The 21,048-nt window shown below is 42.5% G+C and overlaps 1 protein-coding gene across 1 annotated transcript in view; it reads left to right on the top strand.

Moving 5' to 3' along the window:
- The window catches only part of LOC124860663 (pancreatic secretory trypsin inhibitor-like), a 54,188-nt gene extending 36,909 nt beyond the window's left edge, over positions 1-17,279 (top strand). Inside the window, exon 4 of the mRNA XM_047354154.1 lies at positions 17,136-17,279. Within this exon, the coding sequence (XP_047210110.1) occupies positions 17,136-17,187 (52 nt within the window). The 3' untranslated portion in view covers positions 17,188-17,279. The remainder of the gene's footprint in view (positions 1-17,135) is intronic.
- The last annotated feature ends 3,769 nt before the right edge of the window (positions 17,280-21,048 follow it).

The following is a 21,048-nucleotide window of genomic DNA, read 5'->3' on the forward strand; positions in this document are numbered from 1 at the left end:
AGCTGAAGGTTGCAGGGACTTGAAATCAGGACTTAAAGTTTCCTAGGAAGGAGCACATGAAAGGTAAGAGACTATGAACTTTAATTTTAGACTGAGATCTCATAGATTGGCTATTTGGAGTTACCACAGAGGTTAACACTCAGGCACTGGAATGCTGACAGCTCCACCTTCTTATACTCCTCCAGGTTGATGGGTATGAGGAACACCTGTTACCCTCCACACCGGAGGATCTTGGCGGCATCTATTGAGTAAGTGTTAGCAGCAGGCAATAAACAATACATGAATACTCCCAGCCTCCGACTCTCATTTTCTTAAACAATCAGGTCTAAAGACACATCCCGTGGTCATGGAAAAGATGTCAGTCTGTTTCAGAAGGGTCAAATCATTAGCATGCATCAAGCAGAGAAAACATCTAAGGAGATTGCAGAAACTACTAAAATTGGGATAACCACTGTTCAACACATTATTAAAAACTGGAAGGATAGTGGGGACCCATCGTCTTCGAGGAAGAAATGTGGCCGTAAAAAAATCCTGAATGATCGTGATCGGCAATCACTTAAACGTTTGGCGAAATCAAATCGAAGAAAAACAACAGTAGAACTCCGGGCTATGTTTAATAGTGAAAGTAAGAGCATTTCCACACGCACAATGTGAAGGAGAACTCTAGGGATTGGGACTCAACAGCTGTGTAGCCTTAAGAAAACCACTAATCAGTGAGGATAACTGGAAAAAAATGCTTCAATTTCCTAGGGAGCATATGTTGCAGCCTGAAGGAAGATAACATTAATGAAAGATACTCCGACACGATGCTTCCATTCAGGCAGCTGTAGCGGGAATAGAGCATTGTTTCCAAGAGCTCCCCCTTCAGGTGTAGCAGACATGACTAATCAATCCCAGCATTTGTCCGAATAGCCCAGCAAGTCGATCACAAGTAAACAACTCTTAACTGAGAAATCCTTAAAGGGTTCATTTTAACCAGAAATTAGTTTTTAAAGTATTCCAAACTCTTTTTAAAGAGACTCTACTTTGTCAATGTACTACTCTTACTGACATCATTTTTGACACTGATCTGACCCACATGCAGAAAGAACACAAGTAGAGAGCATCAAACGGTGAAAATAAGTTTATTATTCTAATCGGGGGATGACAGGGATCTGGTCTCTCCAACTGTGCGAGAAAAAAGAATTGATAAGAAAACAGGACGGCAATGTATATATGTATATGTATATATAAATATATAAATATAAATATCATGAATAATGATAAATGCTATTACTAGAGAGTGAACGGAATCCGCCAGGGGAGACGGGGTTTAGGAGAACTGAAGTAGAGCTCACAGCGAAACGTGCTTTCTGTGGAAAGCGAGCGGAAGGTGAAGCAGGAGTTACGTAGGAGGGTGGACAGGTCTGCAGGAGAAGTACGCTTGTCGTAATGTAGCACAGATCCAGTAAAAGGTGAAGATTGCTCAGTCCAGGAGTGTACGTAGAATTCCAGACAGGTAATCCAAAAGGCTCCAAGCGCTCGAGGAATAGTTAGAGGATCGATGCACATCAAGGTTACTGATACCTAAGGCGAAAACACAAATGTCAGAAAGGAACAGAGCAGATCAAAACCCAAAAACTGGCTCGAGATGGTTACCACATAGGCTCAACACCCAGGCGACGAGTAGCAGGCAGCCACGGTTTAAGTAGCGTACACGGCGATCAGAAGATGGGAAACACCTGTCCACATTCCTCCTGTAGCTCGACACCCTCTGCTGGACGAATAAGGTTAGCAGCAAGCAGAAAACAGACAGGCTCCCAGAACCCGACATTACCCCCCCTTCAATGACCGCCGCCTGGCGGTCCAGAGGAAGTTGAAGGCAAGGAAGCACGAAAATCCGAGAAAAGAGAAGAATCACAAATGAAGGATCGAGGTACCCAAGAGCGATCCTCAGGACCGTAACCCTCCCAATCGATGAGGTACTGCCAACCACGACCTCGTCGACGGGAGTCCAGGAAAGCACTGGTGAACACTGGCTTTACCTGAGAAACATAAAAAGTGGGGTGGATGCGAAGACTAGGAGGCAACCGAAGACAAACTGCAGTGGAACCGACTAAAGAGTCAATCACATAGGGTCCAATAAAACGAGGAGAAAGTTTCTTAGAAATAGATTTTAGAGGAATGTCACGGGTGGATAACCAGACTTGTTGCCCTGGGCGGTAAACAGGAGCTGGTCGACGTCTTCTGTCAGCAAAACGTTTGTTGAGTTCAGCAGTCCGCTGAAGGGCCCGGACAGTGGAGTTCCAAACAGCCCTGTAACGGCGAATATGGTGTTGAACAGAGGAGACGGAAACCTCACCCTGGTCGGCAGGAAAAATGGGAGGTTGATAGCCAACTGAAACCTCAAAAGGAGAAAAACCAGTAGCAGAGGACTTGTGAGCATTAATTGCATACTCAACCCAAGGTAGGTGTTTACACCAGTCAGCAGGATTAGAGAATGAAAGGCAACGGAGAGTGGATCCGAGTTGTTGGTTCATTCGTTCCACCTGGCCATTGGACTGGGGATGAAATCCAGAAGTCAAGGAGACTTTAGCTCCAATGGCTAAAGCAAACTGTTTCCAAACTCGGGAAGTGAACTGAGGACCACGATCGGACAGAATGTCCTGAGGAATACCATGGAGCCGGAAGACATGTTTGATCAACAGCTGGGCGGTCTGAAAAGCAGTAGGCAACTTCTTCAGTGGGATCAGATGGCAGGCCTTAGAGAAGCGGTCCACAATAGTTAGAATGGTAGTCATTCCTTGAGAGGTAGGAAGGCCAGTAACAAAGTCTAAAGCAATATGTGACCAAGGACGACCAGGAATGCGTAAAGGCTGTAAAAGGCCTGCAGGCGGTTGGTTACAATGTTTATTTCGAGCACAGATAATACAGGCGTGAACGTACTCCTTCACGTCCTTGTGGACAGTAGGCCACCAGAACCTTCTCAAAATAAGGGCCACGGTTCTACTAGTACCAGGATGAGCAGAAAACTTAGCAGAGTGGTGCCAATGGATGACACGAGAACGGGCAATGGTGGGAACAAAAATCTTGTCTTGTGGACCAATGCCTGGATCAGGTTCCTCCCGCTGAGCGCGGGTAACAAAGTCCTCAATCTCCCACCTAAGAGAACCCACCGTCCAGCTAGAAGGCAGAATGGAGACCGGTTTAAGTTCAACCTCATCAGCAGAAAACTGATGGGACAGAGCATCAGGTTTAGTATTCTTAGACCCTGGGCGATAGGAAATAGCCAGATTAAAGCGGGAGAAAAATAAGGACCAGCGAGACTGACGGGGATTGAGTCGCTTAGCAGCTTGTAAGTAGGCTAGGTTCTTATGATCAGTCCACACAATGACAGGTAAACAGGCTCCCTCAAGCCAATGACGCCACTCCTCCAGAGCCAATTTAATGGCTAACAGTTCCTTGTCACCGACATCATAATTGCGCTCTGCATCACTTAGTCTGCGGGAAAAAAAAGCACAAGGATGTAATTTACCATCAGAAGCAGCAGACTGGGACAGAACAGCTCCTACCCCTAAGTCAGAAGCATCAACCTCCATGGTAAACTGTCTGGTAGTGTCAGGGTGGATAAGGATTGGTGCACGGGAAAACTTCATTTTTAGAGCTTGAAAAGCAGTATCTGCCTCCGAAGTCCAGGTGTAATGCAACTTAGTGGAGGTCAGAGCCGTCAGAGGTGCTGCGGTCTGGCTGTAGTTCTGTATAAACCTCCTGTAAAAATTAGCAAATCCCAGGAAGCGTTGAAGTTGTTTTCTTGTCTCGGGAATTGGCCACTCCAGGACTGCCTTGATCTTATCAGGATCAGAACGAACCTGTCCACCCTCTAAGATGAGACCCAGGAATGTAACAGAGGACTAATGAAACTCACATTTCTCAGCCTTAATAAATAATCGGTTCTCCAGCAGCCGCTGAAGGACTAGTCGAACATGATGATGGTGTTCTTCAAGGTCTCTGGAGTAGATCAGAATATCGTCGAGGTACACAAAAACAAAGATGTTCAACAAATCTCTTAACACATCATTAATCAGCGACTGGAAGACTGCTGGGGCGTTGCAAAGTCCAAAAGGCATGACTAAATACTCAAAATGACCCAAAGGAGTCCAAAAAGCTGTCTTCCACTCGTCCCCCTGGCGGATTCTAACTAAATGATAAGCACTTCTAAGGTCAAGCTTAGTAAAAATAGTAGAACCCTGAACTGGTTCGAACGCAGAGGAAAGTAAAGGAAGTGGGTACCTATTCTTAACTGTAATCTGGTTCAAGCCCCGATAATCAATACAGGGACGAAGGGAACCATCCTTCTTTCCAACAAAAAAAAAACCCTGCACCCACTGGGTAGGAAGAGGTACGAATAATACCAGCAGCTAGGGAGTCATTAATGTAATCCTCCAAGACCTGTCGTTCAGGTCCAGAGATAGGATACAACCTACTGGTGGGTAGAGGAGCCCCAGGAAGAAGGTCAATGGCACAGTCATAGGGCCTATGGGGGGGTAGAGAGAGAGCGTTACTCTTGCTGAAGGCTAGTCCTAAATCATGGTATACTGTAGGAACCCCGGAAAGGTCGGGACAGTCATCACTAAGAGGACTAGGCACAATGGAGTTCCTAACAGGTAAGGCCGACTGAAGACAATTGGAATGACAATAATTAGACCAGGCCTCAATGCAGAGTTCGGACCAGTTTAAATGAGGGTTGTGTTTACGCAGCCAAGGAAAACCCAGAACTAAAGAAGACTGAGAAACAGGAAATACATAAAAAGAAATCATTTCCCTATGATTTCCGGAGAGAACCAGTTCAATCGGTATGGTCTTGTGAGTAACTCTATGCAGCCTCCGTCCATCTAAGGCAGAAACTAATCGTGGCGTATCCAGAAGTACAATCTCAATCTGGGCCAGTTCTACCAACTTGCTATCGATAAAATTCTGCTCACAGCCGGAATCAACGAGTGCTAAAAGATTCCTAGTCTGCTGACTACCAATCAAGGTGGCTGGTAGGGAAAGTCTAGGGGCTTCAAAATCATTAAACTGGTCCGTTAGCTCCCCCGAAAAAACTAGCGGACCCTGTCTTTTGGCCGGGTAGGACAGGTTGGACAAGCTGCGATAAGGTGATTGGATGAACCACAGTAAAAACACTGGTTCCCCTGTCTACGACGTCGTCTCTCCTCAGGGGTAAGGCGAGTGCGACCTATCAACATGGGTTCAGGTTCAGGCAGAACTACTTGAGGGAGAGACCTAGCGTTGGGTGGTGATCTTGCAGAAAAAGAAGAACGAGTCCGGAAATGCTCAGAACGGGCTCTCCTTCTCTCACGCATACGACTGTCAATCCGTGTAGCTAACAAAATTAGCTCATTAAGGGTCTTAGGTTCATCAATCAAGGTTAATTCATCCTTCAGTGGCTCATCTAGGGACTGGAAAAAAGCTGTTCTAAGAGCACTATCATTCCAGCCCAAAGCAGCTGCAAGAGTACGAAATTCTAGGGCTAAATCAGAGACTGGTCTATTTCTCTGATTTAAGGCCCACAACTGGCAAGAGACGCTAGTCTGGTCGGTCTCAGAGGAAAAAGCCAGCTTAAACTCAAGAATGAAGTCATCAAAAGAGCAATCAAACAAACAGACAGGCTCCCAGAACCCGACACTTACCTTACATGAATTTAACAATTGTTTTAGTTACCAATTTTTAACAATCATATAATAATTTGTCACTACAACTGTTTTTATTCACCACTTACGTAGTTTAACCCAACCCCTCTTTGTACCACACCCTCCCCTGCAAAATTAGAAGTTGTTCCAACATCAAACAATTTCTAAACACCAAAAGCTTATTATTGCTGTTCACTAAACTAGATTCAGTGACCTTTCAAAAGCCTTCAGTCTAATACCTTGGTATAAAGATAGGTTGGTTTACTGGGATAGGATACATCCACATCGCTGGTTGAAAGTCACTGTAAGGTGTGTGTTGACATTGGTGCAAAAGTTCATTTGGATGTACTACATTGTAGCATGATGGAGTCCCAAGTTGGTCATAAGTGAAGATCTTAGGAGCACGTCTCTCTCTCCTCGGCATGTCTTTCTTGGGTATCTGTCCCTGAATGCGGGAATTCTGGAATGTTGTCTAACATTTCCTCAACAGATTGTGGATCCTCATGAAGATGATCACCCTCTATCAGCACCTGTTGCGGCAGCATTTCAAGTTCATTTGAGTTAGTTACCTCCTCTTCTGCAGCCTGATCATCTGTGGTTGTCTCCTGTTGTGGTGTTTTCACAGTCCATGTCTAATGTGGGTTCATGATACTGCAGTACTGGGGTGTAATAGTATCCACATTCCTCCTCACCATCCTCTTCTTCCTGACATTGGTTGCCTATTATTTTTTCTGTCATTTTCTTTTCCTTTGGTGGTGTTTTCTGTTGAACATCAAAGGGCAAGAAATCACATGGCATTAACAAGTTCCTGTGGAGGATTATTGATCTTCCTCTTTCTTGTTCTGGCTTGGCTTCATGAACTGAAATATTCTATCCAACTTGATGCATGACAACATGAATAGTTTCCTCCCAATGATTGCAAAGCTTTCCAGGACCTCCCCTTGGTGTCAGATTCCTGATAAGGACACGATCACCAGGATACAACACGCAACGTTTCACTTTTGCATCATAATGTTTCTTACTTCTATCAGTTGACCTTTTTGCATTTGCTTGAACAAGTTCATAGGCTTCTTGCGTTTCTGTTCTCCATCTTTCCATGTATGCACACTGGTCTGTGCTTCCTGTCTCTGAGGTGAGCTCAAACAGTAGGTCAATTGGTAACATTGGAGATCATCCAAATAAGAGGTAAAACGGTAAAAATCCTGTTACCTCTGATCGTGTGCAGTTGTATGCAAAGATGAGCATATTTAGAGATTCTTTCCAGTTTGTATTCTGTTTGTCAGTCAGTGTCTTTAACATTTGTAATAATGTCCTGTTAAATCGTTCGACTTGACCATTTTCCTGTGGGTGATAAGGAGTTGTCCATGATCCCAAAACACCAGTTTTTTTTTAACTGAGCAAACAGGTGGTTTTTGAATTCGCCACCTTGATCATGATGTATTCTCACAGGCGGTCCAAATATTCAATCTGCAACTGCTTTAGCAGACTTGGAAGTGGTTGGATAAGCTTGGGCAAAACGGGTGAAATAATCAACAATAACCAGTATATATTCATATCCACCTGTACATTTATCTAAATGGAGAAAATCGATCGACACTAATTCAAATGGCTGTGTTGTGATGATACTGGTTAGAGTGGCCCGCATTTCCTTACATATTGTCTTCTGTTTAAGGCAGCTGCAAGCCTGTGCAACATAATGTTCAATGTCACGTTGCAAATAGGGCCAAAAGAATCTGTCCCTGATCAGTGATGTTGTTCGATCAATGCCTTGATGGCCCATCTCATCATACAACTCTTTCAATACAGTATCTTTGTACACTTCAGGTAATACAAGTTGCTATCTGTTTGCTGTCTTCCTGTGAAGGATTCCATCTTCATCGATATGGAGTCTCTCCCACTCACACAGTAAACACTTGCTCTGTGCACTGAAAGTGTGCATCTCTTGTACTGATGGTTTGTTGTTGTTTGCTTTGCACTGTAATATGGTAAATGGACTGGACAATGTATTTGTCATCCTTTTGTGCCTGACTGATCTCATCAACTGACAGGTGTTTATGTGTCTTTTCAGTCTCTGATGTGCATTTAGGAGAAAGGAGAGCTGAACATACCTGACATGTAGTGGGATACTGAACTTCAGTTTGTGTTGTTGCAGCCACACAGTCAGATGTCAGTTCCTTTTATGCACTGCTTCATCATCTCCTCCATGTTCACAGGCATTCTTGAAAGGCTGTCAGCATCCACATTCTCCTTACCTGGACAATAGCGAATGGTGAAATGAAAGTTCAGCTACCCATCTGCATCCAGTTGCATTTAGTGTGACACTTGACAGGACATAAGTCAGTGGGTTATTGTCTGTGAACACAGTAAATGTAGGAGCATAGTACAGATAATCTCCTGATTTCTCAGCGATGGCCCACTTCAAGGTGAGAAACTCCAATTTACCTGAATGAAGATGATAGTTTCTTTCAGAAGCAGTCAATGTCCTGGAGCCATAGGCTATCACACGTAGCTTACCATTTTGATGTTGGTAAGCACTGCACCTAGACCTTTGTCAGATGCATCTGTGTGAAGGATGAACGGCTGTGCAAAGACTGGGAAACCGAGGACTGGGGGTTCAACCAAACAGTCTATTAATCTCTCCAATATGCACTGGTCTTCATCACTCCACTCAATAGGCTTGTGTGATGGGAGCCCTTTCTTCATTACTTGTCTTGTGTTTCTCCTGTTTCCTGGCTCATTGTCATTTTCAGTTGACCCTTTTAGCAAGTTGTATAATGGCCCTGCTATGCGTGAGAAGTCCTGGATGTACTGCCGATAATAGCTTACTAATCCCATAATTGCTTGTAACTCACAAACAGTGTTGGGTTTCTTGTCTTTCAATGCTCTCACAGAGATAGTGTCTGCCGGATCAATTTTGCTGCCCTCAGCTGAAACAATTCTCCCCAAATAACGGACCTCCTGTTTAAAGAGTTCACATTTGGCCGGTTTCAATTTGATCCCATATCTCCTTAATAGCTGCAGCACTTTCTGTACGTGAGCAACGTGATCATCAAATGACTGACTGTAGACCAATGTGTCATCTAAATAGGGGACACATATGTTGTCTCTCACTCCCTCCAAACACTCCTCCATGCAGCGTTGGAAGGCGGCGGGGTGTTCATGAGCCCGAATGGAATCCTTATCCATTCATAAAGGCCCCATGAAGTCACAAATGCAGTCAACGACTGGCTGTTTCCATCCATGAATCCCTGATGGTAAGCCTTTCCTTGGTCTGATAGGGAAAACCAAGAGTGACCACCAAGACTGTCAAGGATATCCTGCAATTGGTTGTCTGTCCGGATGAGTCTTTTCATTCAGTTCCCTGTAATCTATGCACATAGTCTATGCACAGCCGTAGGCTTCCATCTTTTTCTCTCACACAGACAACTGGTGATGCATAAGATGACCCCGGGGGTAACCCTCTTCCATTTAAAGGAGTGCCTCTGTCATGTCCAAGCCTCATTCTGTAGCCTGCAACAAAGTGTTCTGTACTGCCACAGCAGTAGCAGTGATTGCAATGCTCACATCCATTTTGTTGAGAAACAAAACATTTTCTTGTGCGGGCACGATTCACAGGCAGGTATGAGTGCTGGGATGGAAATCCTTGCTGGGATGGAGACGTATGTCGTCTCCACTCTTGTCTTTGGGACGCACAGGGATTTTGAGGTAAGAGCTGAGATTGTGGAGGAATGCATTCTTGTGTCGTGGGGGGAGAGGATAGTGCATAGGTGAATTTGCTCTTTGCAGTGACTCCCTTATTTGTGCAACTTCAGCTTCCAAGTTCTTTAGTGCAGCCATCCCTGAGTGCATTTCACTCAGTTCATTAAGTACATCAGGCTGGTGTTTGCTGGGATGTTTGCTGGGATGTTCCTGCATTTGGTTGTTAATCTTTTTATCTGTAGATTTATTGTCCGATTGGACAATGTGAACAGTGGCTGGTCTTTGCTGGGTGAGTAATTTCTTTTTGTTTTGCCTCTCTGTCTCATTTGCACAAGCTACATTGAGTTTCTCAAATAGCAGTTCATTGCTGACATTTGTTTGCTGCAAGTATGGTTACAGGTCATTTCTTATGCTATCATTTTGCATGCCTGTCAAAACGGTGTGGAGGAACATGCTTTGTACAAGTGCAGGATCATACCTCAGCCCAGATTCATCTTCTTGGGAAGCAAAGAGTATTTTCTGTCTCAGATCAAGTGCGCGAATAAGGAAGTTTTGTGGAGTTTCTTTGCTGCTTTGGACTTCTGATTTGAGCTGTTTATAAAGCTCTGTTGCTCCTTTTTCTTGATAATGAGACCTGAGAATCCTTCTCAAAGTTGGCAAAGTGAAGTTTATTTTGCCTTCCAGGTAGCTACGTAGTTGTAATCCAGGTGAAATTGCTCTTATTACTGCATCAATTATCTCTACTTCAGGGACGCCTTTGCTAATGTCTTGCTCAATCTGATGTGCCAAGCTGGAGAAAGTAAGCTTGTCTCTTTGTCCTGGTTCCCCAATTTGGCCTGAGACTTTGCACTCTTTACCCCACTGCAGCAAAAGGCGATGCTGGGGGTTCTGTTGTGCATGGGCATTGCCATCAGAGTTAGATATCTGTGCTTCAACAGTTTTGTTGCGTTTCTCTTTTAATGATAGCTCCAATGCTATCTCTAATGCTGCAATTTCCTTTCTTAATTGCTCCTTTGTTGATTGTCTCCTCTTTAACAAAGTTTGTCTGTTTTGCTGCACTACTCTCAGGAAGCTGCTGCAGTTCTGTAATTTTGTCTTTCAAGGCCAGTAGTTCAGCCATTCCCTGATCCTCAAGTTCATACAGTTCTTCTCTCTGAAGATATTGTTGGATGAGTGAAATAAGAGAAAAATTACTTTTTCCAGACAAATTTGTTCAAATTTGGGTCCAGCAATGGTCAGGAAATCACAAACTTCAATCAGTCCATCTTTTGTCAGTGTGTACAACGCACTACCCACTTCTAGTTTCAAGCCCTCCAGCTCTGATGAATCCATTTCATTGTCTGCCCTGTGGATCATTTTATGACACTCAACCTTCTGTTGGTGGGGTAGATGATGCAGTTCTCCTGGCTACAGCGGATAGCCTCAGATGACATACAAATCCCTCTGTGCAGATGTCCGACCACCACACTTTAGTATCCACATTGGCAGAAATCTTGTTGAGTTGAATGATGATCAGGATGTCTATCGCTGACAGTCACGACCTATTCATCTCGGTGGTACCTCCAAAATGTTGCAGGCTGAAGGAAGATAAAATGAATGAATACTCCGACACGGTGCTTCCATTCAGGCAGCTGTAGCGGGAATTTTATTTACAGTTCAAAATATTTACAGAGTAACTAAGTTTACCATTTCCATTCAATTCCAATAAAATATAGCACATGAGCGAAAATACGTTCCAGCAAAATGTCTTCTGCACATTTTTGTACTCCTGTTTCCTTTATATTTATCTTCCAACTAAACACAAATGCTCCCCTGGACCAAGTGAACACGGTAATTTTAACCACTAATGTAATCAAATAGTGTCATTTTCAGTTCTTAAAAACATACATCACTTAGCTATATAAGCTACATAGACACACACAAAAAATAGTGTCCTAACACCTGCCTCGTGGTGACATATTAATGACAAACTGAACAGAGCTGACTAGCTTAAAACAATATTTCAAATAACAGTTGTAACAGATCGATTGCTTGATTAAGAGTACTTAAAAACTTAACAGAGAATATTTTACGACCGGTTAGACACATTCAGTTATTACCTGAAGGAAGATAACATTAATGAAAGATACTCCGACACGATGCTTCCATTCAGGCAGCTGTAGCGGGAATAGAGCATTGTTTCCAAGAGCTCCCCCTTCAGGCGTAGCAGACATGACTAATCAATCCCAGCATTTGTTATAATAGCCCAGCAAGTCAATCACAGGTAAACAACTCTTAACTGAGAAATCCTTAAAGGGTTAATTTTAACCAGAAATTAGTTTTTAAGTATTCCAAACTCTTTTTAAAGAGACTCTACTTTGTCAATGTACTACTCTTACCTTACATGAATTTAACAATTGTTTTAGTTACCAATTTTTAACAATCATATTATAATTTGTCACTACAACTGTTTTTATTCACCACTTACGTAGTTTAACCCAACTCCTCTTTGACATAAATTCCAATATACCACACATAAAGATTGGACTCGGCACTGTTCATCGCAGTATATTACTGGACTGACTGGAGAACTGGGTTGGTCTTTCTGGTACAGCACTTGGCTGGTTTGAGTCTTACTTGAAGAACAAGGACTTTTTTGTGTCAGTAGGTAACTTTACATCAGAGTTGACAAAAACCACATGTGGGGTCCCCACATGTGATCCCACAGCGTGGCCCTCATGGTCCCTGAGCAAGACCCATAGCCCCTGAATGCTCCCCGGTTGCTGCACAGTGGCAGCCCACTGCTCCCTAAGGGATGGGTTAAATGCAGAGGACAATTTCGTTAGAATGTACAATTGCAATGACAAATAATAAAGATTATTTATGGGAAGAAACTTGTGCCCTCAGAAACTGAATTTCTATTTATGTAAATTTGAAATGAAATACATTCGTTTGAAAATGAATTTCAATAAACTGAAACTGAATTTTATGGTTTGAAACTGAATTAATTTGCTTTTAAAATGTATTTTGATGTATTAAAAATCCAGTTTGACTGCTTTCACTTTCAGGTCTGTAAATTAATTTCAGTTCCAAAAACACATCTGGGTCCGTGAGGATAGCCACAGATTAATCAAACACAGATTCATTGATTTATGTTTCACATCAGGTTAAACTTCCTTTATGGCATGTTGAGCTGCAGCAGTGCAGCATACATGAGCTTAGCGGATGTCCATCACCAAGTCAAATGAGCATCTATAAGAAGCGTCATGTAAATAAATGATGGTCAAAAAGTAACACTTATGCTACCTGTAGCTATTAGCTAAACATGCCTGATTAGCATAGTGTGCCGCCGGTGTTACGTTGGTCTGCGTTTCTCTTGTACCTCAGCGTAACTTCTGTTGCCTAGCAACCGTATTAGCGTGAAGCGCAGAGCTGTGAAGCCGAACAAATGGAGCCTGAAGGTTAATAAGCTGTCTCTACAGTAAATAACTACACGGTTTTTATTTACCCTTTTACATATTGCTGATGGCTTATAATACTGTTTTGTTTTAAAATCTAATTGTTTTATGATCTTGTTAATTATTCAGCCATTTAAAATGTTGAAAATATTTGTTGTGTTCATAGATATAAAAATCTAACACTAGATAAAATACATTGATGACAAATACCATTTGTTTAATTTATTTGTAAAGCTTTTAACAACTTAAACACTAACATATTAACTTTAGGAATAAAGTCTAAATCAGTTTATTTGCAGAGTATAATAATAATAATTATTATTATTATTATAATAAATAAAGAAAACATTAATATTAGATTTCATCTGACTGAATTATATCTGTTTAACTTCCACCCATTGGGGAAACCCAGCGGGATTTTGAAAGCAATGAGCCGGACGTCAGCTGTTCTCTGGGGGTTCAGCGCACCTCAACCACCCGGTCAGCTGACAGCTGGCGAGGCGAGCGTCTGCTGGGGCAGCGGACGAACACATTGGCGCATTTGTGTAATTAAGCGATATCTTGATAAACTGATCAGATATTTTAGGTTTACACAACTACATTCTCGTCTTAAAACATTGTAAAAGTTCAGTTGTTACACAGAATGCCCAATATATCCAATTTTATTCACAACTTTTCTCTCTCCTCCGGCCTTTACTACTTCCGTTTGAACAATTTACTTTGACCCTCAATGAATCATGGGATAGGGTGGGCCACGGAGGATACACTGGACCCATCCTTCAAATCTGGGGATAAGAAGGACGCATTTGTCTTGGAGGTTTGACAGCATGTGTCGCCTCATCCAGGAATTTATCGGCCTACAAATGCGTCCTTCAAAGGATGCAGTCCTGAATCTGGACACAGCAACAGTGAAGGACATCCGTGAATCAGTAAATATGTGTTTGATTAATCTGTGGCTTCAAGGACCCGGATGTGTGACACAAAAAACTGAATTTTGGAATTGAAATTGGATTTCAGATCTGAAAATGAAAGTAGTCAAACTGAATTTTCATACAAAGCAACGCAATTTTCAAAGCAAACAAATTCAGTTTTAAACCATTATATTCAGTTTCAGTTTAGTGAAATTCATTTTCAAACCAATGCCTTTAATTTCAAATTACACACATACAGATTCAGTCTGAGCAATTCAAATTCAGTTTCTGATGGCAAAAGTTTCTTCCCATAATTATAATTATTATCGAGGTCATCAGTTCATAGTTTAGGTTTAGAGAGATTTCTGCTCTGCTCTTGGCGCCAAATCCTGACTCACCTCTGACTTCCATCCACAAACCAACCAATAAATCCTGATTCATATGCTCACAGATAAACCAGGATTTGGTTTGTTGTGCGTGTGGTCATCCAACCTGTCTTTCTCCTTTTGAAGCCTGTCTTGGATACTACCCTCCCCTTCCTTTATATTCATTTTCTAATTCCACCATTCTATCAGTCAGAACCCATCTCTGTTATTGTCAAAAAATCTGTAAATCAGCCTTATGGAGAAAATCACCCCAAAACAAGAATTTTGTTGACAAGAAACGCATTCCCCCTGGTCAAAAGCTTTGTCCATTAAAATCATGTTCCAAAAAACATTCAGATTTGTAGGCCCGTTGGTTGTAGACTCAATCATCACCCTGTCCACTGTTCACCTTAAACTTTCATCCCGCCTTTGTGTCCATCCCACTGTTAATGCCTCTCAAATCAAGCCAGTCCCTTCCAGCTCCTGGAATTCTCCTGTGAACCCAGAAGACCCATTCATTAATTTACTTGTACCAATAAACTGTTCAGACTTTGCTTTGGTGTCTGTAATCACGGCCTGCAAGAGACTTGTGTTGCCTTTTGTTCAAAGACAGTAATAGGTTCATGAATGCGGTTAAGTTAAATAAATAAGGCAATAGATATGTTCATAGTTTATAGTTAGTTTACATAAATCCATGTAAAAAAGAGAACTGGTCAAATGTTTTGGGTTAGAAATTTAATCAGAGTGAGACATCTCAACTTCGTCAGACTTGAATTACGTAAGCTAGTGAGCGCTCTGACCACAAAATTATCTTTGACGTGTTTCTTCCAGGAAAACAAGTGTTTCAGTGAGTTGAGAGTTCAGCTTCTAGGCACGCTAAATGTGTCCTACATGCTTCCGCCTTGGGAAATATTCGTCTTTGTGAGTACTTTGTTCAGAGAGTATGGATAGCCGTTTCATTCAAAATTAAATAAATAAATACTGCTATTGATAAATTATTAATAAATATTTCATGAAATAAATAAATATCCCCATGAAATAAAACAAAATAATTATGTTAAAAGACATTTTCATCTTATTTCATTTAATTCATTTTAAGATTTATTTGATTTGCTTAAAGATTTATTTAATTTACTTAAAGATTTATTGACTTATTTATTTCATAATGCAGATTTATTTTGACAGCACAAGGCTCTCAGACCAAACCAACATCACATGCTGCCTCTCCACTGTAGTTAGCTGTTACTGCCCATATACTGTAGCTTACAGTCCACATTTTTTACAGACTGAAATTCATTACTTTATGATTTAGCATTTTTCTCACTTGTGTTAGGTCTGCGGTTATGAAAAGTTACTTAAAAATGGCTAGAAATACTAAATGGCAATTGAATGAATACATCCAACTTCAACTGATTCCAGAAATGTATAAGTGACACATGAAGAATACAGAGGATCCTTAGTATTTGTGACATATTTATTAAACTTAAATAAAACAAAGAACTAATTTCCTGTAGGTGACCAACCAGCTAGACATGATGGAGAGGTGGGGATGTTAAATGATTTATTATAATTATTATTTTATTATTATTATTATTATTAAAGAAAATTAGCTTTCATTATTTCAGGGAAGATGTTAGGGGACACTTGGCCCAACACAATGCCATAACATTTGTGGCAGCTCTGGCATCTTTAATGTTGATGCGCTACTGTCTCCAAGCCTGCAATTAAGGATCCGATGTACATGTTTCTGTAAGTATTTAAAATCTTACTGAAAGTGCCTCAACATTTCTGTGCACCATTGTGCTGCATATTAGCCTAACCCTACGTTTTTTCAGGTTTTTTTTCAACTTCGAACACACCTCTTTCAATAGCACTCGATGACAGAACCTTTCTCTAACGTCTTAGGGTTCTGCATCCTGTCATCACAGGAAAAGCAGTTAAACAGCATGGTAGATGGAGCATGCATGTTGTGGCTACAAGAGAAAGAAATATTGGCAAATGGACAGTTGCATACACTGGGCTGGATTGCGCGCCTGGCATAGTTCCATCGTTGTGGGCCAGGCGCAGTTCTGTTGAAACACACTTTCTGTTTCTTTTATGATCTCAAGTCTTTTCAAGTCAAACAGTTCAAGCCCGAGTGAAATCATAAGCCATTGGTGTGAAAGTCCGAGTCAACTTTTAAGTCTTTTACGGTTCTATCAAGTTGAGTCTTCTCCAGATCCATTACATTTGTGACTTGAATTGACTTTAAATCACAGGAAGTCCACACCTCTGTCTTCTACCCAAAGTGTTTTAACAACAATCTTTAGGAATGATATTCATTGTAAGAATATGTAATGTACAAATTATATAAAATTTGATGAATCTATCACTGAAAAATACTAATAGAAAACATTTTTACAGGAACAACTGAGGGGTCTTGGCTTAAATCTGCTATCATCCTATCACATGTAACATACATGCATGTGCCAACCATATTAACTTTAATTAAAAGAAATGAATGTCAGATTGAGTTTTACTGATAAAAACAAAAGAAAAGAAGTCAGAATATTTACTGACTGGACTATCTACTGTTTCTTTGAATTTGACCAGTGACATTGGATAAATTTGAGGGGAAATGACAAATGTTGTGTATCGATGGCATGACAAAAATTTAAACGGGTCAGCTGTCCTACATCATAGTTCCATAACTTATTAAACTGATAGAAAAACATTATTATAGTGCATAGGATAGAAAGAATACTAGTTAGAATTTATTGTGGCCTTATATTTAGCATGGCAATGCATACAACATGTGATGAACATTCTGTCTCCATGTAAACTGTTGTGGGCAGAAATCTTCAGTTTCTGTAAAGTGATGTTTGACAGTAGAGGCAGCACAATGTAAAGCATCACGCTTAACATCATGAATTAATTACACATTAACATAATATTTTGAGTTGGTAGTTATATGTATTTATTTGCTGTGTTCCACTCCCCCATCCTTCATACATACACACACATTAAAATGCAATGGTCCTAACAGTCCATGTTTTTTTTCTCCCTCCTTTACAGTCAGAAGAAGTCAAATGTTAAAGTGGTTGGCAAAGGACCATGCCCTCAATAAGTCAGCAAAGACAGACGGAGAAAAATTACCTTTACCAGCAATGGACTGACTCTCTGTATTTGGCCTTCTCAATAAAATTACATCATGCAGCATGTCTGGTATTATCATTCAGCACTAGCAAACCTTTGTCTAAACACAACACCGTGTCTAACAAAGTGATGAAGAAATTATTTTGGATCGTTGAATAATAAACTAGATGAAAATATTGTATCAATTTAATAGGGGTCCTACGAAGGTATAGAGCAGTCTTGTTTCTTTTTTTCTTTTTTTTTACCGTGTCCTGTCCGGCAGAGTATCGCTCAGAATTGTTGTCTGAGTGCTAGGAAATTGCCCAACAGATTTACTTTCACAAGCAGAGCATCACAGCTATTGCTTTAAAGCTCTGCTTGATATTTATAAAATAAACTTTATTATAAACTTCTTTGGGAATATTTCAATTGTTACGGACACGGAGACTGAAATGAAAGGAGAAAAGAAGCTCAAAAAAGGTAGAGATGGGGGGAAAAGGGGAGAAAAGGAGGAAAGAGTGGAGGAGAGAAAGAAGGATGAAGAGAATACAAGATTACACCCTGTTTGCTTATACACCTGCAGCTGTTTTTTTTTTTTTAACAAAATAGTACACGGTAATTCTGAATGTAAAATGTACTTAGTGAGAGGTGCAACCCAAAATAGAACATCTGTGTATCTGTCAACACCTGAAGCTTAAGACCTGTGAGTATGAGTGTGGACACGCTTTTGTATACAAGGTTTCTCCACAAAAATATGCAATAGCGAGTGTGAAGACCCACAGACCTGCCCCATGGTCCCCGGACAGACAGTGAGGAGATCCGAGCCACATACATCTAAAGGCACCCCCAAAGCACAGGAACCCTAGGAGAACCACCGCCGAAACTACCCCAACCCCCCCAAAGAAGAGCAGTGGAGAGTCCCAGCAGAACCACCCAGCAGCGACAGTGCAAAAGTCCCAGGGAGCCGCAGCGACGAGCCCACAGGCCCCGCCAGCAGCCGTCCACGCCCGAGCAGATCCAGCCATGGACCTAGAGGCCCAAGACCCCGGGACACACCACCCCCCAAGCAGAGGCCCGACAGAGCCCAGGGTCCCAGCCACCGGGAATGAGCCAGCACACACCAAAGCACCCGGCCCCGGACACCAAGAACCACAAGTACACCAGCGGGCAGAGACTCCATCCACCAGCAGGCGGTGTGGCGGGGAGGAAGCTGATCCAGGAGAGGGAGCAGTCTACGACCCAACCTGTTGCAAAAAACCCCCCCAAAAATACAAAAACAAAACAGGCACACAGTCACAATAACCCACTCCCACCCTCATGCATACACATAAAATCACTCCACCCAACGTAATACACTCACTCTCACTCCCCATACATACTCTATACTCCCAGGTCCAGGCGCCGGTACCCCCTAGGGGCAACCAGCCCCCGGACCCAGGAGGTGGTCCCCTTCCCTCCTGGGGCAGAGGCAGGCAGACAGCGACGGTACTGTCCAGACCCGGGTGACCCCGGCCTGGCTCCCGCCCCCCCGCCCCGAACCCAGTCCCCAACAACCCCCATCCACCTCCGGAGAGGGGTCTATGTACAAAAGAGGAGTCCACATGGCCCAAAGCAACCTGCCAACTGGAGCCGCCCCAGGACGGAGCAGTCCCGACCCCCCAACGAGCTCCGATCCCAACCCCATGAGTCTCCCACCCCCAGTGAACCCCAACAAGAACCTCCCCACAGGGCCACCCCAGACAAGGACACCGATATCAAACACATCCCCCCGAACCCAAACGCCACGAATCCCCACCAACACAGCGCAAGCTCCACACACAGCCCCGCTCTAAGAACCCCAGCCGCACCCCGCTCCCCCATCACACAGCGCGCCACAACGGCAAGGCAAGGGCCCCGCGCAACGCCACCCCCGCCCACTGGCGCAATAGGGCAGACCCCACCCAGCACCGCACCCACAACCGGACCCCCGACCCCGCACCATGACGGGACAAACTCAGGCAGTCTTGTTTCTATTTACAGATGTTCTGTGCAGATGCAATAAAACAAAAATCTTTATACAAAGGCAGAACTGTCTCACGCCATGGGTCCCTACATTAATTTAATGCAGAAATCCTCTAACCTGCAATTAAAAGACTAGCAAATATGATAGCATTTTATATTTATTAAAACAAGAGATCAGGAATTTAGTTTTTAAGTGTGTGTGTGTGTGTGTGTGTGTGTGTGTTTTACTGGATTTCAGTTTCTAACCTCAGATAACACTGATTACCCATATAGTCAGTAGAACTGTTGCAGCAAGAAGGGCCTGGGTTCGACTCCTGGCCTAGGGCCGTTCTCTCAGGGTACTGCGGCTTCTTCCCACAGTCTAAAAACATGACTGTTACATTAATTGGTCTCTCTTAACTGCCCTTAGGTGTGCATGGTTGTTTGTGTTACCCTGCAATGGAATGGCAACCTGTCCAGGGTGTACCCTGTCTCTCACCCGCAGACCACTAGAGATAGGCACCAGCTCCCCCACGGACCTGCACAGAAGAAGCGAATATAGAAACTGGATGGATAGATGGGTTTTGACTAGATAAGGGCAGGCCAATACATACATAAATTATATACAGGTGCTGGTCATAAAATTAGAATATCATGAAAAAATGTATTTCAGTAATTCCATTCAAAAGGTGAAACTTGTATATTATATTGATTACTTACAGGCAGACTGATGTATTTCAAATGTTTATTTCTTGTAATTTTGATGATTATAACTGACAACTAATGAAAATCCCAAATTGAGTGTCTCAGAAAATTAAAATATTGTGAAAACGTTCAATATTGAAGACACCTGGTGCAACACTCTAATCAGCTAATTAACTCTAAACACCTGCAAAGGCCTTTAAATGGTCTTTCAGTCTAGTTCTGTAGGGGACACAATCATGGAGAAGACTGGTGACTTGACAGTTGTCCAAAAGACGACCATTGCCACTTTGCACAAGAAGGGCAAGACTCAAAAGGAAATTGCCAAAGAGGCTGGCTGTTCACATATCTCTGTGTCCAAGCACATTAATAGAGAGGCGAAGGGAAGGAAAAGATGTGGTAGAAAAAGGTGTAAAACCAATAGGGATAGTTGCACCCTGGAGAGGATTGTGAAACAAAACCCATTCAAAAATGTGGGGGAGATTCACAAAGAGTGGAGTCAGTGCTTCAAGAACCACCACCCATAGACGTATGCAATACATGGGTTTCAGCTGTTGCATTCCTTGAGTCATGCCACTCTTGAACAAGAGACAGCGGCAGAAGCTTCTTGCCTGGGCTAAAGACAAAAAGGACTGGGCTGCTGCTGAGTGGTCCAAAGTTATGTTCTCTGAAGTACATTTTGCATTTACTTTGAATATCAAGGTCCCAGAGTCTGGAGGAAGAGAGGAGAAGCACAGAATCTATGTTGCTTGAGTGTAAAGTTTTCACAGTCAGTGATGGTTTGGGGTGCCATGTCATCTGCTGGTGTTGGTCCCCTGTGTTTTCTGAGGTCCAAGGTCAGCGCAGCCGTCTACCAGGACGTTTTAGAGCACTTTATGCTTCCTGCTGCTGACTGACTTTATGGAGATGCAGATTTCATTTTCCAACAGGGCTGGGCACACAGTGCCAAAGCTACCAGTACCTTGTTTAAGGACCCTGTTCTTAATTAGCCAGCAAACTCACCTGACCTTAAACCCATAGAAAATCTATGGAGTATTGTGAAGAGGAAGATGCAATATGCCAGACCCAACAATTCAGAAGAACTGAAGGCCACTACCTGAGCAACCTGAGCAGTGCCACAGACTGATCGACTCCATGCCACACCAAATTGCTGCAGTAATCCTGGCAAAAG

This window comes from Girardinichthys multiradiatus, chromosome 23 (assembly GCF_021462225.1).
Source record: "Girardinichthys multiradiatus isolate DD_20200921_A chromosome 23, DD_fGirMul_XY1, whole genome shotgun sequence".
In the NCBI taxonomy this organism is placed as follows: domain Eukaryota; kingdom Metazoa; phylum Chordata; class Actinopteri; order Cyprinodontiformes; family Goodeidae; genus Girardinichthys; species Girardinichthys multiradiatus.